A 17,317-nucleotide genomic window follows, 5' to 3' on the forward strand; every position below is an offset into this window, starting at 1 on the left:
TTGTCCACCCCAGTCCAACACCGGCACCTCCAGATCAATGTTGTTGTTTGAAGTTCTCAAAGTTGATCAGATGCAAAAGGGGAAGCGATGGCCTAGTGGTAATATTGCTGGACTGTTAATCCGGAGACCCAGGCAATGTTCTGTGGATTCAGGTTCGAATTCCAACACGGCAGATTGATTTGAATTCAACATTAAAAAAAAACTCTGGAATTAAGAGTCTAATGATGACCACAAGTCCAATTGATGGGGAAAAAAAAATCTGGTTCATGAATGTCCTTTAAGGAAGGAAATCTCTAGCCTCGCCTACGTGTGACTCTAGACCCATAGCACTGACCCTTAACTGCCCTCTGGGCAATAAATGCTGACCCAGCCAATGATGCCCTCACACCATGAATGAAATTTTTTTAAAAATTGCTTGCTGGGTGTTCACGATCGACTTTGGAATTGTAAATAAGAGGGCAATCAGGGACTCAGGTTGCATTATCCCTGAAGATGATACCTCAATCAGTGCTGCACTCCCTCAGAACTGCACTGGAAAAGTCAGTCTAGATTTTTGTGTTTACATCTCTGGTGTGGGTCCTGAACCCTTAGACTTCAAGATGACAGTTATACCAACTGAGCTCCAAATATCTGTTTTAACCGAGAGACAAAATACGAGGGTAGGAAACTGGGCTTAATGCTGGACATGCATATGGACATCTGTGAATTGAGGGATGCACAGGTTAGGTTATTTTATTTTAGATTAGGAATAATCGTCGGCACTGACCTTAGTGACAACTGTCCCTCTTTATAGTGCATTGTTAATGTGCTGTGTACTCTCAGTTAAGAGCTTGGTCAACCTGTCTAATTTAGACTCGTTCAATTAACAAACATTATGTCACAATATACAGAAAAAGCAAATGCTGAACAGAAAATCGACCAACATTATTTAAAAAGAGATGTCATGTGCGATTGAAGCTTTCCAGTTTTGCCTTGTGCAACATTATATTGGACATCCAGTAGTAAATGCTTCATAATTCTTAATTAAAAAGCTGCCTCCATAGCTTAGCAAGCACTTGGAGATTTAGATTTATATTATATTTAGCTGAGTTAAAGAATTAATAGGATTTAAATGATAAACAGTTGCTTCCACTCCATATAGTGGCCAGCCAAGCGATGCAGATGGTGCTGTAAGAGATCCAATTGAATGCATGGCTGCATTTGATTAAGCTCATTCAAGAAGTGGCCTTTGCAGATCAAGCCCAGTCTGCTGCTAGCTCGCTCTCGTTTCAAGAATTCTGCTATTTTATCCATCTGAGCGAACTGAAGGTAAAACAAATAAGCTCACTGATGGCCAAATGCTCAAAGATAACGCCTGGGAACTGTTTGTGAATTGTCCCCAATTAGAACATCTTGTGGTAGCATTGTGCAACATGATTCGGTATTGCTTATATTTAGGGAGACCTTTGTGCTTCCAAAGAGCGACTCTAGTTGTAACAACCTCTTTAAATAAGAACAAAGCACTAGTCCTCAAGGGCAGTGGTACTTAGACTACAGGGATCGGTAGATCTCAGTTTATGGAGAGTTTCCAGGGCATCTGTGGAAGGACATGAGAGTGATGATGTGACAAGCTTGATAGTAACTGGGAGTGGAGAATGAAAATTGGGACTATTGTGGGAATCAGGCACCACCACCCCCATCTCACTGATTTCTGTAAGTACTTGTTGTTGGGGTTTCAATTCAGCGAAACTGACTGCAATTCATCTGATAAATACGATGAATGCAGTCAGAGTTAAACCAGGCTGGGGTACACCAGGTAGAAGCAGGAATACAGGATTGTGACTTTAGTCGGGACCTGTCCTGACCAGATAGGGTGGCTCACACATGTGGACGACTTTTTATATTTTCTCTTTTCTCCTTAGTCATCTTACGATCGCCATAAACGATCCTAGAGGGGTCAACCCAAGCCAAAGCAGATTTGTCTCCACTGCCTAACACAACTGGACCCCATCCAAGCTCTGCCTTTTATGCCCCTTTCTGAGGGATTGTTGGGGAATGTGGGATTTCTTGAATGACAAGACCTCACCATCCTCCAGGTGTTCCCCGTCAATGCAAAGTGTCCAATAGTACATTGAGCTCTTCGTTCAAGCCAATAAAGGCCTACTTTTACTGTATCCCTATAGCACAGGAGGAATTATTTCCTTGTCACAGCCTATGCTGTCTCCCTAATAGGTTTCAAGATTCACCAGGGATCCATCCACGTTCAGACACCCTCTTTTTGAAATGGTACTTAAGGATTGGGAATGACTTGCTTCCACTTTCCATTCCAATGAGTTCTGTAATGGTTCATAGAATCATAGAAATACCTACAGTGTGAGAGCAGGCCATTCAGCCCATTGAGTCTATACCGAAGAACATTCCACCCAATTCCCATGACACTGCATTTCTCTTGACTATCCCACCTAGCCTGTACACGATGGAATAATTTAGTATGGCCAATCCACCCTAACCTGCACATCTTTGGACAATGGGAGGAAACCCACGCAGACACGGGGAGAATGTGCAAACTCCATACAGATAGTCACCTGAAGGTGGAATCGAACAGGGTTTACATTGAAGAATCTGGTGTGCATTCTGCAAACTCGGCCATATGTAGAGGGGTGGGTGGTGCTTGAAGGACTGGGAAGTGAACTGTTCGGAGGTTAAGATCAACTAGGAGAGAGTGTGGACTCCAGATGCCGGATATCAGAGTTGAGAGTGGGGCGCTGAAAAAGTGCAGCAGGTCAGGCTGCATCCGAGGAGCAGGAAAATCGACATTTTGGGGATAAGCCCTTCATCTGGAAAATTGGTCTTATGCCCAAAATGTCGATTCTTCTGCTTCTCGAATGCTGCTGCACTTTTCCAGCACAACACTGTCAACTCTGGAGGTTGATGCACACTCTCCCTATAAGTTCCTGGAAAACTCCCTCGATATGTTCAATGCCTTCCCAAATGTAGCTTCTCCATTTTGGTCAGTCAGAGGCTGGGGACTCCCATGTTTGACCCCTTCAGGGATGCTTTGAGGATGTTTCTGATATTCATTTTGAGAGGTGAAAAGCAACGAAGTCTCTGAAGCAAAGAAAAAGAGATAACAGCCAATGCTGGAAATCAGAAACAAAACAGGAATGGATGGAGAAACTCAGGAAGTTTGGCAGCACCTGTGGAGGGAACTCAGAGTTAATGTTTCAGGTCCTGAGACCCTTCTTCAAAACCCCTGAAGTTCTGATACATGGCAAAGAATTTCTGCACAACATCACAATCCTTAGTTAGGAAGAGGATGGAGATCAAGTTTAATATAAATTTTATCTGCAAAGAGCTGTAAGAATGAACAGTTTTGAGCCCCATATCTAAGGGGTGACTTGCTATCATTGGGAAGGGTCCAGAGGAGCTTCAAAATAATGATCCCGGGGATGAATAGCTTGTCATGTGAGGAACGGTTAAGGACTGTGGGTTGGTAGTCAGTAGAGTGTAGAAGAATGGGGGAGATCTCATTGAAACTTACAGAATACAGAGAGGCCTGGACAGAGTGGATGTGGGGAAGATGTATCTGCTGATTGGAGAGACTAGGAACTAGACAAAGTAGCCTCAGAACGAAGTGAGTAAAACTGAGATGAGGAGGGATTTCTTCAGCCAGAGGGTGGTGAATCTGTGGAACTCATTGCCGCAGAGAGCGTTAGAGTGAATTTAAGAAAGAAATAGATAGGTTTGTGGAGGGAAGGCAGAAGAATGGGATTGAGAAATCTATCAGCCGTAATCAAATGGCAGAACCGACTTGATGGACTGAATGGCCTAATTCTGTTCCGAACATCTTATGGTCTTAAATGAAAGATAGTCGTATGGTGGCTCAATGGTTAGCACTGCTGCCTCACAGAGCCAGGGGCCTGGGTTCAATTTAAGCCTCGGACGACTATTTGTATATAGTTTGCACATTCTCCCCGTGTCTGTGTGGGTTTCCCTCCCACTGTCCAAAGATGTGCAAGTAAGGTTGGATTGGCCACGGGAAATTGCTCCATGGTGTCTAGGGTTGAGCAGGCTAGGTGGGTTAGCCGTAAGGGTTGGGTGGGTCTGGATGGGTGCTGTCCGGGGGAATCGGAGTAGCCTGATGGGCCGAATGGCTTGCTTCCACACTGTAGGGGAGGCTATGATGGTGACCATGACAACTATTGTCCATTTAAGAAAGGAAACTGCCATCCTTGACTGGGTAACATGTGACTCCAGAACAATAACAATGTGGTTGAATCTTAATTACCCCTAAAATGGGCAATTAGGGACAGTCAACAATGCTGACCTTTTCAGTGGTACACATATCCCATAAAAGAGGAAAGGAAAGGAAGACTACCAAGGATTTCAGGGATGCTGTGGTTGGAGAGCTGGATTGTAATGCAGAGTGATGTGAATGGTGCAGGTTCAATTCCCGTGCCAGCTGATGTTGGCATGGACGTCTCGATATCTCAACATCACCCCTCGCCTGCAGTGTGGTGACCCTCAGGTTAAATTCACCACCCGGTCACTTTGCTCGAGTGAAAGAGTGATACAGTGGCGACTTTAGCTTTTCTTCAAGAACGGCGACCAGTCCAGTGACAGGATTGACAAAGGAATCTCTAGCAGTCATTGCAAGTCTCCTCCTCAATCACTGTCTCCTGGTTACCTAGTTAGAACCCTCCAGAGTTGTAGAGCGGTTCCTAACCATCACAGTAACGGACACGAGCCTTTGATGTGACCCAGTCAATATTGTTCTTTTCAGTCGCTTCCCATTGGAACTACAGCTGATCCTCAGTCAGTCACCCAGTCTGACTCAAGAAGTGTGGTGCTGGAAAAGCACAGCAGGTCAGGCAGCATCCGAGGAGCAGGAGAGTCAATGTTTCAGCTCTTTATGCCTGAAATGTCAACTGTCCTGCTCCTTGGATGCTGCTTGACTGGCTGTGTATTTCTAGCACCACACTTTTTGACTCTAATCTCCAGCATCTGCATTCCTCACTTTCTCCATCCAGTCTGACTGTCCACACTCTTTTATCCATTGAATTTACTGTTGAGTGATTCACCTTCTTATTAAAAATAAACACCTCTATTGTATCAGACCGGTCACACTCTTTCAGACAAATACATATTTTTTTTCTATACGTGCTGCAAGCGGCTTTGTTTAAAAATAAAACAAATTAATGCTAACGCACCTTTACAAACTGATTGTTCATTTGGACATTTACCTCAAGTTATTTTTCTTATTAATCCAAAAGCATTATCTGACCCTACTCTGTCTCCTGGGGCAATTGCTATTTCCCAAAATACACATTCCACACACACAAGCTAAACATCATCAATGCATTTCTACACATGTTTCTAATCTCTAACACTTGTTTTCTTGAAAGTCTTATTGAAGCACTCTTTACATGTAGGGATTTCATATCGTGGCTGGTATACAGTGTTATAACGCAGACAGTGGTGTGCACGACCGTGAATGTATTTGAAAAGTGGTCTTTCAATCTAAAATGTTTGAAAATTTACAGAGGTTCAAGGAGATGAGCACTTTGCAGTTGTTTCTCAGCTGTACTCGCACATATACTTATGTACAAAATGGCAGTGGAACAGGATGCTCTCGTCAGAGCTCATCCACTCTGCCTGTTCTTTCTCTTCTCCTTCTCTTCTTCTCTTCTTCTTCTCTTCTCCTTCTCTTCTCCTTCTCCTGTTCTTCTCTTTTATTTGCTTTTCTCCTTCTCTTCTTCTCCTCTTCTTCTTCTTCTCCTCTTCTCCTTCTTTTCTCTTTGCTCTTCTTCTCTTCAGTTTTCTTCTTCATTTTCCTCCTCTATCTCTTCTCTTTTCTTTATTTTTCTTCTCTTTTCCTTTTACTTCTCCTTTTTCTTTCTTTGTACTGAACATTTATTTCTGTAAGGCTGAACATTTTGTTTTTCTATTGTAGGCTAGGTACTTTTGTATTTAAATTGGTGTTGGAGTTGGTCATGGATAAACCTTTCACTGTACTCCTGGAAATTCCCATGCTATATATTACAGGCATAGAATCTGAAGACTAGTGAAATTGATTTTCACCATGTTGCATGAAAAGGGGAGACAAATCTCATGAGGGCTATCTGATTCATACCACTCTTTGGTTTTGAAGCTATTTTATAAGTCTCATGTTGGGATCTCAAGGCTGCAAAATGCTTAAGTAGAGAGTAAGATGTTTTTTTTGAGCTTGTGTTGTGTTTTATTGAAACATTGCAGCAGGTCCAGTATAGAAATGTTAGCACGAGACCAAGGGGGTATATCAAAATGGCAAACAAATAGCAAACTGATCATGTTTAATTGCTATTGTGTCTACTGCAGTCTTTCTCATTCATCGATGTGTGTAGGTATCTGCTTACATCACAAACCTAGCTTTTAGCTGTCAAAATTACAAAGTTCAAATTCCAATCTTTCTATTACTTCGGTGGTTTAAATTCAATATGATTAAAATGATTAGAATCCCTACAGTGTGGAAACAGGCCCTTCAGCCCAATAAGTCCACACCAACCCTCCGAAGAGCAACCCACCCAGATCCATAACTCTACGTTCACCCCTGACTAATGCACCTCACACTACGGGCAATTTAGCACGGTCAATTCACCTGACCTGCACGTCTTTGGATTGCAGGAGGAAACCGGAGCACCCGGAGGAAACCCACGCAGACACAGGGAGGATGTGCAAACTCCACACAGACAGTTGCCCGAGGGGGGAATCGAACCCAGGTCTCTGTGAGGCAACAGTGCTAGCCACTAAACCATCCTGCTGCCCTGATTTGTTGTCTGCTTCCGAATATACACACAGTTACCATGCCCTAACTTTACGTTAAGATAGAATCCATACACTTCAGAGCAGAACTTGCCAACACACTGTCAATAGCAAATGACTTATAAAAGAAATGCTGATGTCAGAAACCGAGTGTGGTGTCAGCCACCCGTTAGTGGCATCCCAGGGGATTCCATGACCTTTATCGGCAGTATGGAAAGACTTTGCAATTTTACGGTATCTATCGTACCAATTCTGGATGTCTCCAAGTGCTTGATGGTTGTTGAAATGCTTTTGGATTCACGCTGACTGATGTAGGCAACGCAGCAGAAAATGTCTGCACAACAAACACCCACAAGCGACAAAGTAATAACGATAAGATCATCTGTTGGCAAAGAGGTAAGTCTTGATCAGAGTAGACAGGAGATTTGTCTCCCCTTTTCATGCAACACTTGAGAAAGGCTGTCCTGGCTCTGGAGGGGGTGCAGAGGAAGTTCACTAGGTTGATTCTGCAGTTGAGTGGGTTGGGTTACGAGGAGAAATTGAGTAGACTGGGACTCATTGGAATTTAGAAGATTGGGGTGGGAGGGTGGGAGTCTTATAGAAGCTTGCAAAATTATGAAGGGAATGGCTAAGTTAGAAGCAGGGAGGTTGTTTCCACAGGTGGGTGAAACTAGAACTATGGGGCATAGCCTCAAAATAATGGGGAGCAGATTTAGGGCTGAGCTGAGGAGGAACTTCTTCACCCAAAGGGTTGTGAATCTGTGGAACTCCCTGCCCAGGGAAGCAGCGAAGGTAACCTTGTTGAATGTTTTTAAGGCAAAGATAGATTTTTGAACAGTAAAGGAAAGAAGGGTTATGGTGAGAGGGCGGGTAAGTGGAGCTGAGGCCATGAAAAAATCAGCCATGATCTTATTGAATGGCGGGGTAGGCTCGAAGGATCAGATGGCCTACTCCTGCTCCTGTGTCTTATGTTCTCAACGTCTCGTCTCCAAGTTGGTTCTTCAGACAGTATGGCACTCTCTCAGTGCTGCACTAGAGGGTCAGCTGCACTCAAGTCTTTGGAATGGGATGATGAACCTATTGTAATTGGAGGAATTGGTCTTGAGACCAAAAGACAAGGGAGCAGGAGTAGGCCATTCAGCTCATCGAGTCAGCTCACCATTCAATGAGATTGTGGCTGGTCTGATCATCGTCAACTCCCTATCCCTGAATCCTTGATTAAAACTTCTTCTGTCTCAGCCTTGAATGTACTTTATGTGTCACCCCTGTGTGGTGAAGAGTTCCACAGATTGACTTCTCCTCCGTGTACAGTAATGCTCCACTTCCACGATTCCCTGGGTCACAAGACAAAACAAAACCATTTTTACAGTTACTAAAATGGCCTAGTCAGTAACAGAGAAGTATTGTTTGTCTGCAGGTAGTGTTCAGAAAATAATCAGAATTCTCTGCAAAGTTTGGCTGCCTTGAGAAAAAAAAACACATTGGCCAATGGAATGTTTTTGAAGGAGAGTAGGATGAAGCATAGAACATTCTAAAGTCTGTTGTTGTGTTGTTTTGGCATGTTTCAGTCATCATTGACCATACACAGTCATCACTAGAATCTTGGCAGACACAGCTTGCTCAGGAGATACAATTTTGAGAGGGTTGTCCAATCACTCTTGCAGAATAGCAAGTACTTTTCACTCTGAACTCAACAAAGCGGGGGGTTATCTTAGAAATAGGGGAAATCGGCTGGGACGCCCTTCCCACAGGCTTTTTGTTGTCCTACTAATTCCAAATTCCACAGCAGTCTCCATTCCAACACTGTTCAAACACAGTGATCACGAATGAAAGGGAAAGGAACTGCCATCCTTACTTGGTCTAGACTGCACGTAACTCCACACCCACAACAATGTGGTTGATGCCCCTATCCCTTGGATGAAAAGAAAGAAAGAAAAATAACCAAAGCAAGCAGTTATTGTCAGTCAGGTAATTTCTAATTTAAAGAAAAGAACTCCAGTGCCCACAATGACGAGTTTTAAATAAATCACAAAACTTGAAATGAAACCATGTTTCCATAACCTTTCAATATCTAAACCTTCAACAAATATCAAACGTGATGCGTCTTTGGAGGAACACAAGCTTCTAATTCACAGATGAAAGGGGGTGGCACAGTGGCTTAGTGGTTAGCACTGCTGCCTCACAGCACCAGAAACTCTGGTTCAATTCTAGCCTCAGGCAACTGTCTGCGTAAGGTTTGCACATTCTCCCTGGGTCTGTGTGGGTTTCGTCCGGGTGTTCCGGTTTCATCCCACAGTCCAAAGGTGTGCAGGTCAGGGAGACTTGGCCAAAGCTAAATTGCTCCGTAATGCTCAGGGATGTGCAGGCTAGGTGGGTTAGCTATGGGGAAATGCATGGTTACAGGGATCGGGTGAGTCTGAGTGGGATGCTCTTCATAGGATTAGTGTGGACTCAATGGGTCTGCTTCCACGCTGTAGGGATTCTATGAATGAAAGTGTCACCCAGTGATAAAAGCACTGAAGATAATCCCTATGCCAACTAAAAGTGACCTTTTCCAGCCACATTTGCTGAGTAGATTGGCAATGTTAATGAAGCTGAAGGCAATTAAGTGAGAAATGATGATGAACCCTCTTCACTGAGTCGATGGATTGTCTCTTGGTTTTGGCCAGTTCCCTAAGTAGAGACAAAATAACTGCAGATGCTGGAAACCAAGGTAAACGTCTCTTCTTCCTCAGGCAGCTGAGGAAATTTGGCATGATGGTGAATACCCTTGCCAACTTTTATAGGTGCTCCATTGAGAGCATTCTGTCTGGATGCATCACCACCTGGTATGGCAACTGTACCATTCAGGATCAGAGACACTTACAGAGAGTGGGGAACTCGGCCCGGACAATCACAAAGGCCAACCTCCCATCTACAGAATCCATCTACCAGGCCCTCTGTCAAGGAAAGACTGCCAGCATTCTCAAAGATCCATCCCACCCTGGCAATGTTTTTCTACAACCTCTACCATCGGGGAGAAGGTACAGAAGTATGAACACACGCACCAGCCGGTTTTATAACAGTTTCTACCCTACTGTTGTTAGAATACTGAATTGACTCACAAACTCTCAACATTCACCTGTACCTGTGTTTTTGTTTTTGCCGTTGTTTATCTATTATTTACTTATCTACGTTACTTAACTCTGTGATCTGCCTGTATTGCTCACGAGACAAAACTTTTCACTGTGTCTCGGTACACGTGACAATAAATTCAATTCAATTCAATTCAACAAGTAGGAGGCTGGAAGAACACAGCAAGCCAGGCAGCATCAGGAGGTGGAGAAGTCAACATTTTGGGTGAAACTGTTCTTCAAGATAGACCTGCCATCATCTTTTTTGGGGACAGTATTTATTACTGTGTAAGGAATTGTGTAAACAGCAAAGATAACAATTAAAATGTATGTGGTCATTGATAGATCGGGCTTGGAGTGCAGGGTAAACATGACCCCTGAGTGAGGAGAAAGTGAGGTCTGCAGATGCTGGAGATCAGAGCTGAAAATGTGTTGCTGGAAAAGCTCACACCCCAGGTCATCTCCTCTGCACACACCCCAGGCCATGACCCATGAGTGACCCACTGAGAGTTTAGGCCATTCAGTCTCTCAACTCTCTTTCACCATTTTAACAGCACCATGGCTGCTGTTTGACCTTGACGTCTCTTTACTGGCAGGTCCCTCTTGATTCCTGCAGCGTCCAATTTTAACTTTGTCAAAACTTCAATCATTTAGAGATAAAATTGACCCCCCCCCCCCCCCCAGTGCAATCAGTCTCGGCCTTGGATATGCTGGAGGGCTGAGTGACCACTGCTCCCAGTGTTGGAGACTTTGAGGGATCCATAACCCTTTCAGTCAAGTAGCTTGTTTCATCTCAATCTGAAATGGCTGCCCCCTTTCCCTGTGATTATACCTGCAGTTCTATACTCTCCAGCAGGGGCATTGTCCTCTCAGCAGACTCCTCTGGCAAGCTTTCTCAGAATTCCAATGTTTTGTCACGGCGATAAGAAGAATGCACATGTCTCCTGTACCTTCTTTAAAGGTAGAACGTCTGAAAAAGTGTGTACCAGATGTAGGGGGATGGAAGAGCAGCTCTCATTGGCATTACAGTGAAAGGCTTATGCCTGAAATGTTGACTGTACTGCTCCTCAGATGCTGACTGACCTGCTGTGCTTTTCCACTGCCACACTTTTCGACAATGAAAGATATAGTCCTACCAGACCACAGGGTTGCTCTCATACAAGAGTGGACTGGTTGGACCATAGGGTCTATTTCTGTGCTGTGTGACTCGATGGTGGTTTAACCTGAGGGTCACCCCACCTCAGAAGAGACCTTGATGAGGACTATCTCAGCCATTGCAGGAATTGAACCCACACTGTTGACATCAAACTGTATTATAAACCAGCTGTCCAGTCAACTGAGCTAACCAGTACGTAGGGCTGCCATGGTAGATGCTGGAAACACTTAGAATGTAAGGGCTTTGTGACCCTGACTTTCTTAATAGTTACTGGACGACAGTGTTAGCAGCAAGTTCGGATAATTCTGCGACAGGCAGTTGAAATAGCAACGGATAGAAAACCGTTCAATTATGCAAATAAAAAATGAAATGAGAAATTGGAAATGAAAACTGTTGTGCAATTGGAATCCAGGCAATGAAGTTAGTGAAATCTTTGTTGTGATAAATTAAACGGCAAATACAACGTTTTACCCAACAACTAAGATGTTTTGTATTTTTATTAACACACGAAAAATCATCAAGAAAGTAAAAGAGCGTGAATTTGATCACATGATCTTCATGATATCTTGGAGCTGCACGTCACTAAGCACAAATAACACCGTGTGTGGCTGGAACTACACTAAGCTGCACCATCCTTGGCTAAATACATTCTAGAATGATGTGGAGGTGCTGGTTTTGGACTAGGGTGGACAAAGTGAAAAATCACACAACACCAGGTTATAGTCCAACAGGTTTAATTGGAAGCACTAGCTTTCAGAGTGCTGCTCCTTCATCAGGTGGTTGTGGAGTATAAGATCGTAAGACACAGAATTTATAGCAAAAGCTTAAATTCTAATCTAAAAAAGGGATTTACAGAATCATACATGGCTTCATGCAGTTTTTGAACAAAACAAAACGTTCACACTCCAGGTGGCAGTCCAAAGGACCGACTGAATATGGTACGTCAAAACAAATCCAAATACAAATTCACCACACAAACTTTTATGGGTGTGTGTGTGCACGCACATGCGTGCACTGGGGTGGGGGTGGGGGGGGGTGGTGGAGATGGGGCAGGGTGAGCGTGTATGTGTGTGAGTGTAAAGGGGTATGCTTCTGCAAGAGGGTGCATGTGAGAGTGTGGGAGTGTATGTGTGAGTTTATGAGAGAGAGATTGTGTATGAGAGAGGGTCTGCGTGAATGTATGGGTCTGTAGGAGAGTGTGTGTGTGTGTGTGTGTGTGTGTGTGTGTGTGTGTGTGTGTGTGTAGTGTAGTGGGGTCACCTAAGGTGTGACATGAACCCAAGGTCCTGGTTGAGACTATCCCCATGGGTACCGAACTTGGCTGTCAGCCTCTGCTCAGCCACTTTTCGTTGTTGCCTGTCCCACAGTCTGCCTTGGAGGATGGTCACCTGAAGGTCCGAGGTCGAATGTCCTGGACGACTGAAGTGTTCTCCGACTGGGAGGGAACACTCCTATCTGTTAATTGTTGTGCAGTGTGCATTCATCTGCTCAGTTTCACGATGTACCTCACCTCAGGGCATCCTTGCCTGCAGCGTATGAGGTAGACAACGTTGGCCGAGTCACATGTGTACCTGCCACGTACATGGTGGGTGGTGTCCCCATGTGTAATGATGGTACCCGTGTTGACACTCTGACATGTCTTGCAGTGTCTACCGTGACAGGGTTGTCCTGAAAGCTGGGCAGTTTGCTGCAAACAATGATCTGTTTAAGGTTTGGTGGTTGTTTAAAGGTGAGAAGTGGAGGTGTAGGGAAGGTCTTCACGAGGTGCTCATCCTTGTTGATAATGTGTTACTGCATTCTAGACTGACAGAGTGTATGTGCACATAGTCATGAACAAGTAAAGGAAGTAGATTAGTCCTTAACACAACTTTAAGATCAGTATATCTAGGGTTACCATATAGATAGAAAGGTTTAATATTAAAATGTAATAAAGGGTTTATTTTGATCTCTAAGCTTTAAGACAGTTCTTAATCTTTTTTTCTCCTGGACCAGCTGTCTCAAACACACGCTCATAATGTTTTATGAAATCACACAATTAGCGAGTTTTGAGTCATCACCACAGGAAATGACATCACCAACCCAAAGAAACCCAAACATGTAAACAGAAAGCAGGAATTTTCAGCATTGCTTCGCCTGAGGCCCACTGAAGATGTTATCTAGTAGGGTAATGAAACGTCTGGAAATGAACCTTCCAGCTCAGTGAGCAAACCTACATCCAAATCACACAATAAATGATGGTGGCAGTGATGGGATTCACTGCCTGGAGGATTATGGCTGCAGTGATGAGCAAGAAACGGATCTGGATCAGCTGGAAAAGAATTCCAAAAGCCATTTATTCCTGAGACCATTACTACAACTTTAAGAATACTAAGCAACCAGAGTAGCCATCACCAGGACACTATAAGTCTCAAAAAACATTTTCATGTCCATAATAAGAGAAACAAGCTATTATAAAGCAAAGAGAGCAGCAAAAGCCCATTGCAGCGAAGGGTAGAATTCTGATGAGCACTCTCAAAAAGAGGATCATTACAGACAGATTTGATTCCTTCTGGGAAAGGACAAAACGTCTTTTGGTTCCACCTGAAACCTTGGGCCAAAGACCATGTTGGAACTTCTAACTATGAGTTAAGAAATTTGTGGATTATTTACTTGACAGCAACAGCGATTTAAGGTAATTCTTCAGGTACAGGCTTAGAGAAAATCAATTGGAAAAGAAAATTTGGGAATAAGAACCATATTGCAACTTGAAAGATCAGAGCTCTGACAGTAAAGCTCGTGAAATCTTTATTTTGATGGTTTAAACGTCAAATTCAAAGTTTCATTCAACAACTGAGGAGTTTTATTGATTTCATTCATTAAAATACAAATGGTTGAATGAAGAAAAAGGAGAATCTGATCACATGGTGTCAAATTTGGTGAAAATACCTTGGACACAGAAACAAATTGGCACAATCATGATAGACATCTTTGATATGGTCAAAAAAGATCATCTTAACTCATTGACTGAGGCCATTTTGAGAGAGGTTCTACCCATGGAATCTTGGGACATCATTCAGCCATCTTGGAAATGGAATATCTTCATTCATCGCCATGAAGGTGCCATATTTGTGAAGGAAAACAAAACTTTCCATTGAAAAACCACACTTAAAACAGCTAAATAATGTAAACAACATTCAGTTTTACAACAAAGACTCAGTAACAACTCTAACCAACTCAGAATGAATGCCACAAAACAGCACCTTATCCTGTCAACATTTCCACTGAAATTATCGACAGTGGGAGTCTGGCCTCTGTAGTGCCTGATGCAAGTTTGGGATTGAGTATGTGCAGTGGTAAGATTCGGGCAGTGTTGACTTTTCAACATGGCTCTATTTGCTATGTTCTCAAAGCTGTGGAGGGACTCTAGGCTCCCACCCAACTAACGAAACAGTTCCTCCTTCTGGTGATCCTGGAAAACCACTTTCATTAAGTCCAGGCTGCGTGCCAATGCTAATGTTTATCCGTTTGGATGGGATGTGCTGCCTTCCAGCACCAGATACAATCTTCTTGGTGCAAGCCCAGAGAGTGTGTGCTGTCTTTCCAATGTTAGATGGAGTGACGATAAGATGGAAAGTCTGCTTTCAGGTGGTTCCAGTTGGCCCCCATCACCCAGCCACATCATTGACTTGGTATTTTTTTAAAATCACTGATTGTTCTGCCTTTGCTCTTTCTCAGATGTGCATTAGTTTCATGCCATGTACAGTATGTCAGTGCTGGCTCAGTGGGTAGTGTTCCCACCTCTGAGTTACAAGGTCACAGTGAGAATCTAACACAAAAAACAAGACTGACACCCCAGTGCAGTACTGAGGGGGTGCTACACTATCAGAGGTGTCCTCTTTGAGACTTGCTAAACTGAGGTCCAGTACTGTACTCGGAGTGTCTCTATGACTCTAAGTCCAGATACCATGCCCAACAATGTCTTTCTGATGGAGAAGTGTCCACACTCAGGAAAGATTTACATTTATATAGCGCTTTTCATGATCTCTGGATCACCCTAATCATTTTACAGACAACAAAGCACTTTTGGAAGTGTACCTGCTGTTGTAATATAGGAATCATAGCAGCCAGTTTGCACACAACAAGCTCCCACAACTGACAATGTAATAATGACCACACACCCAGAGTTTAGTGATGGGATAAGTATTATCCAGAGCAGTTTGAATAGCTCTTAGTAATAGAGTCATAAAGATGTACAGCATGGAAACAGATCCTTCAGTCCAACTTGTCCCTGCAACCAAATATCATAAATCAATCCAGTCCCATTTGCCAGCACTTGGCCCGCATCCCTCTAAACTCTTCCAATTCATATACCCATCCAGATGCCTTTTAATCATTTCCCCATCAATCACTGAAATACATTGGCTCCTGGTTCAACAACACCTGCCTTTTGATATTTGCACCCTGTCTGGCCTTACCCCTCCAAACTGTTCCATCCCTTCATCAGTCAACTGTTTCAAGTTTCTTCACTCTACATGTTCAGCACACTGCAGGGAACAGAGAATGATTCACTCCCATCTACTGCTGTACAGCTCATGTGTGTCTCAGTGTCTGACTGACGGAATCTTGACATCCAACTGATGCACATGAGACAATGCAGCACTCCTTCAGTAGTGCACTGGAGTACTCCCAGTAATTAGGCTCAAATCAGGATCTCACCATTTGTGGACTAACAGCTGCCAGTATGAATATTACTATTCCATGAGGCAGGATATTGGCAAAGGACTCAACACCATTTACTGTAATTTAGACATGCCTTTGCTCATTTAAGTCTCAGAACTTTGGTCATTTGTTAGAGGTGTGAGCCAATAATGGCATGGTAAGGTTAATAAGAGTCCCTGGTTCAAGTCCAGAGCAATACAAACCATTGTGTGGCTCTTCAAACAATTGTAGGATTGGAAAATTAAATGGGCCAAGTCGAGGAAGAAGTATAATTTGGAATTGGGATGTAAATTGAATGACCGAACAGGTACAGGAAGAGAAATGAAAAGGAAAGAAAGTTAGGATTACATGCAAGTGAAAAAAGGGAGAAAGAAGACTTTATTTTTTTCCAAAAAACTTTATTTTAAAACTCTCCAACAACCATTAAAACCTGTATAAAAAGACTCCATACTGTACCAGTGGGGTTTTAACTAGCAGCAACTCTCACTGAACATATTGCTAACGAGGTACTCCGAATTGAAATGATTGGACTCAATATTGTGAAGTGGATTTAATTTGTATTAGCCATGCAAATATGGCAACGGTACACCTTTCTCAAGGTATTTCTTGTAACAGTAACTTCTGTTCTAACTCAGTGTTAAGATCAACCATGATCTTGTTGAATAGTGGACTTGTCTTGAGATGCTGAATAGACTTTTCCTGTTGCCATTGCTTCTGACCTTAGACTCCCTCCAGTGTGGAAGTAGGCCATTTGACCCATTGAGTCCACACCAACCCTTCAAAGCGCATCCCACCCAGACCCACTCCCTGTCCCTGTAACCCTGCATTTCCTGTGGCTAACCCACCTAACGTGCACCTCCTTGGACACAATAGTCCATTTGGAACGGCCATTCCATCTAACTTGCAGGCCCTTGGACTGTGGGAGGAAACCCACACAGACACGGGGGGGGAGAATGTGCAAAGCTCCACACAACAGTCACCCAAGGCTGGGATTGAACCCAGGTCCCTGGCATTATGGAGCAGCAGTGCTAACCACTGAGCCACCGTGCCACTCCATGCAGAGAGTCTGTTTTAGCCTGAGCTGTGAATGTGCGCACTTGCCATTTACCCGTGCCCCGGTTTTGAACCATCCAGGTCACGATTGAGGTGGTTGATGGGACTGAAATCGAGGCCGAGAGAGACCTCCGGCGGGTAACGAAGCCAAGCTGGCCTGTGCCGTCATCCGACTGGAGGAACTGGTGGCAGAAATCGTCGGCAAACACCGCTCGGAGCGACGGAGACCACCAGGAGAGTGGCCGGGCTGGTGAAAACAGCAATTTCCTGAACCCAGCAGAGAGCTGGGATAGCAGCACTGTGACTCAGCGCAGGTGGCACTCCCAAGGACCGACTGAGTATGGTACGTCAACATTCCTCCTGTTTGTTCCGGGTGCTCCATGAAGCTGGGAACTGGGAGGCAGAGCTATTGGGAATAAGCCAAGTGAAATAAAATAGGTAAACACTGCAGTGGGAAACAGTCTGTGGGCAATGATTGCTACTCAGCAAGTTGTGCAGCAGAGTCATCTGTGTCGAT

General features: G+C 43.8%; 1 protein-coding gene across 1 annotated transcript in view; it reads left to right on the forward strand.

Moving 5' to 3' along the window:
• Window positions 1–17,317, forward strand: part of ism1 (isthmin 1) — a 90,904-nt gene that overhangs the window by 46,869 nt on the left and 26,718 nt on the right. The window contains exon 3 of the mRNA XM_060831847.1: window positions 16,882–17,143. Coding sequence (XP_060687830.1) covers window positions 16,882–17,143 — 262 coding nt within the window. The remainder of the gene's footprint in view (window positions 1–16,881; window positions 17,144–17,317) is intronic.

Source organism: Hemiscyllium ocellatum, chromosome 10 (genome assembly GCF_020745735.1).
Source record: "Hemiscyllium ocellatum isolate sHemOce1 chromosome 10, sHemOce1.pat.X.cur, whole genome shotgun sequence".
Classification (NCBI taxonomy): domain Eukaryota; kingdom Metazoa; phylum Chordata; class Chondrichthyes; order Orectolobiformes; family Hemiscylliidae; genus Hemiscyllium; species Hemiscyllium ocellatum.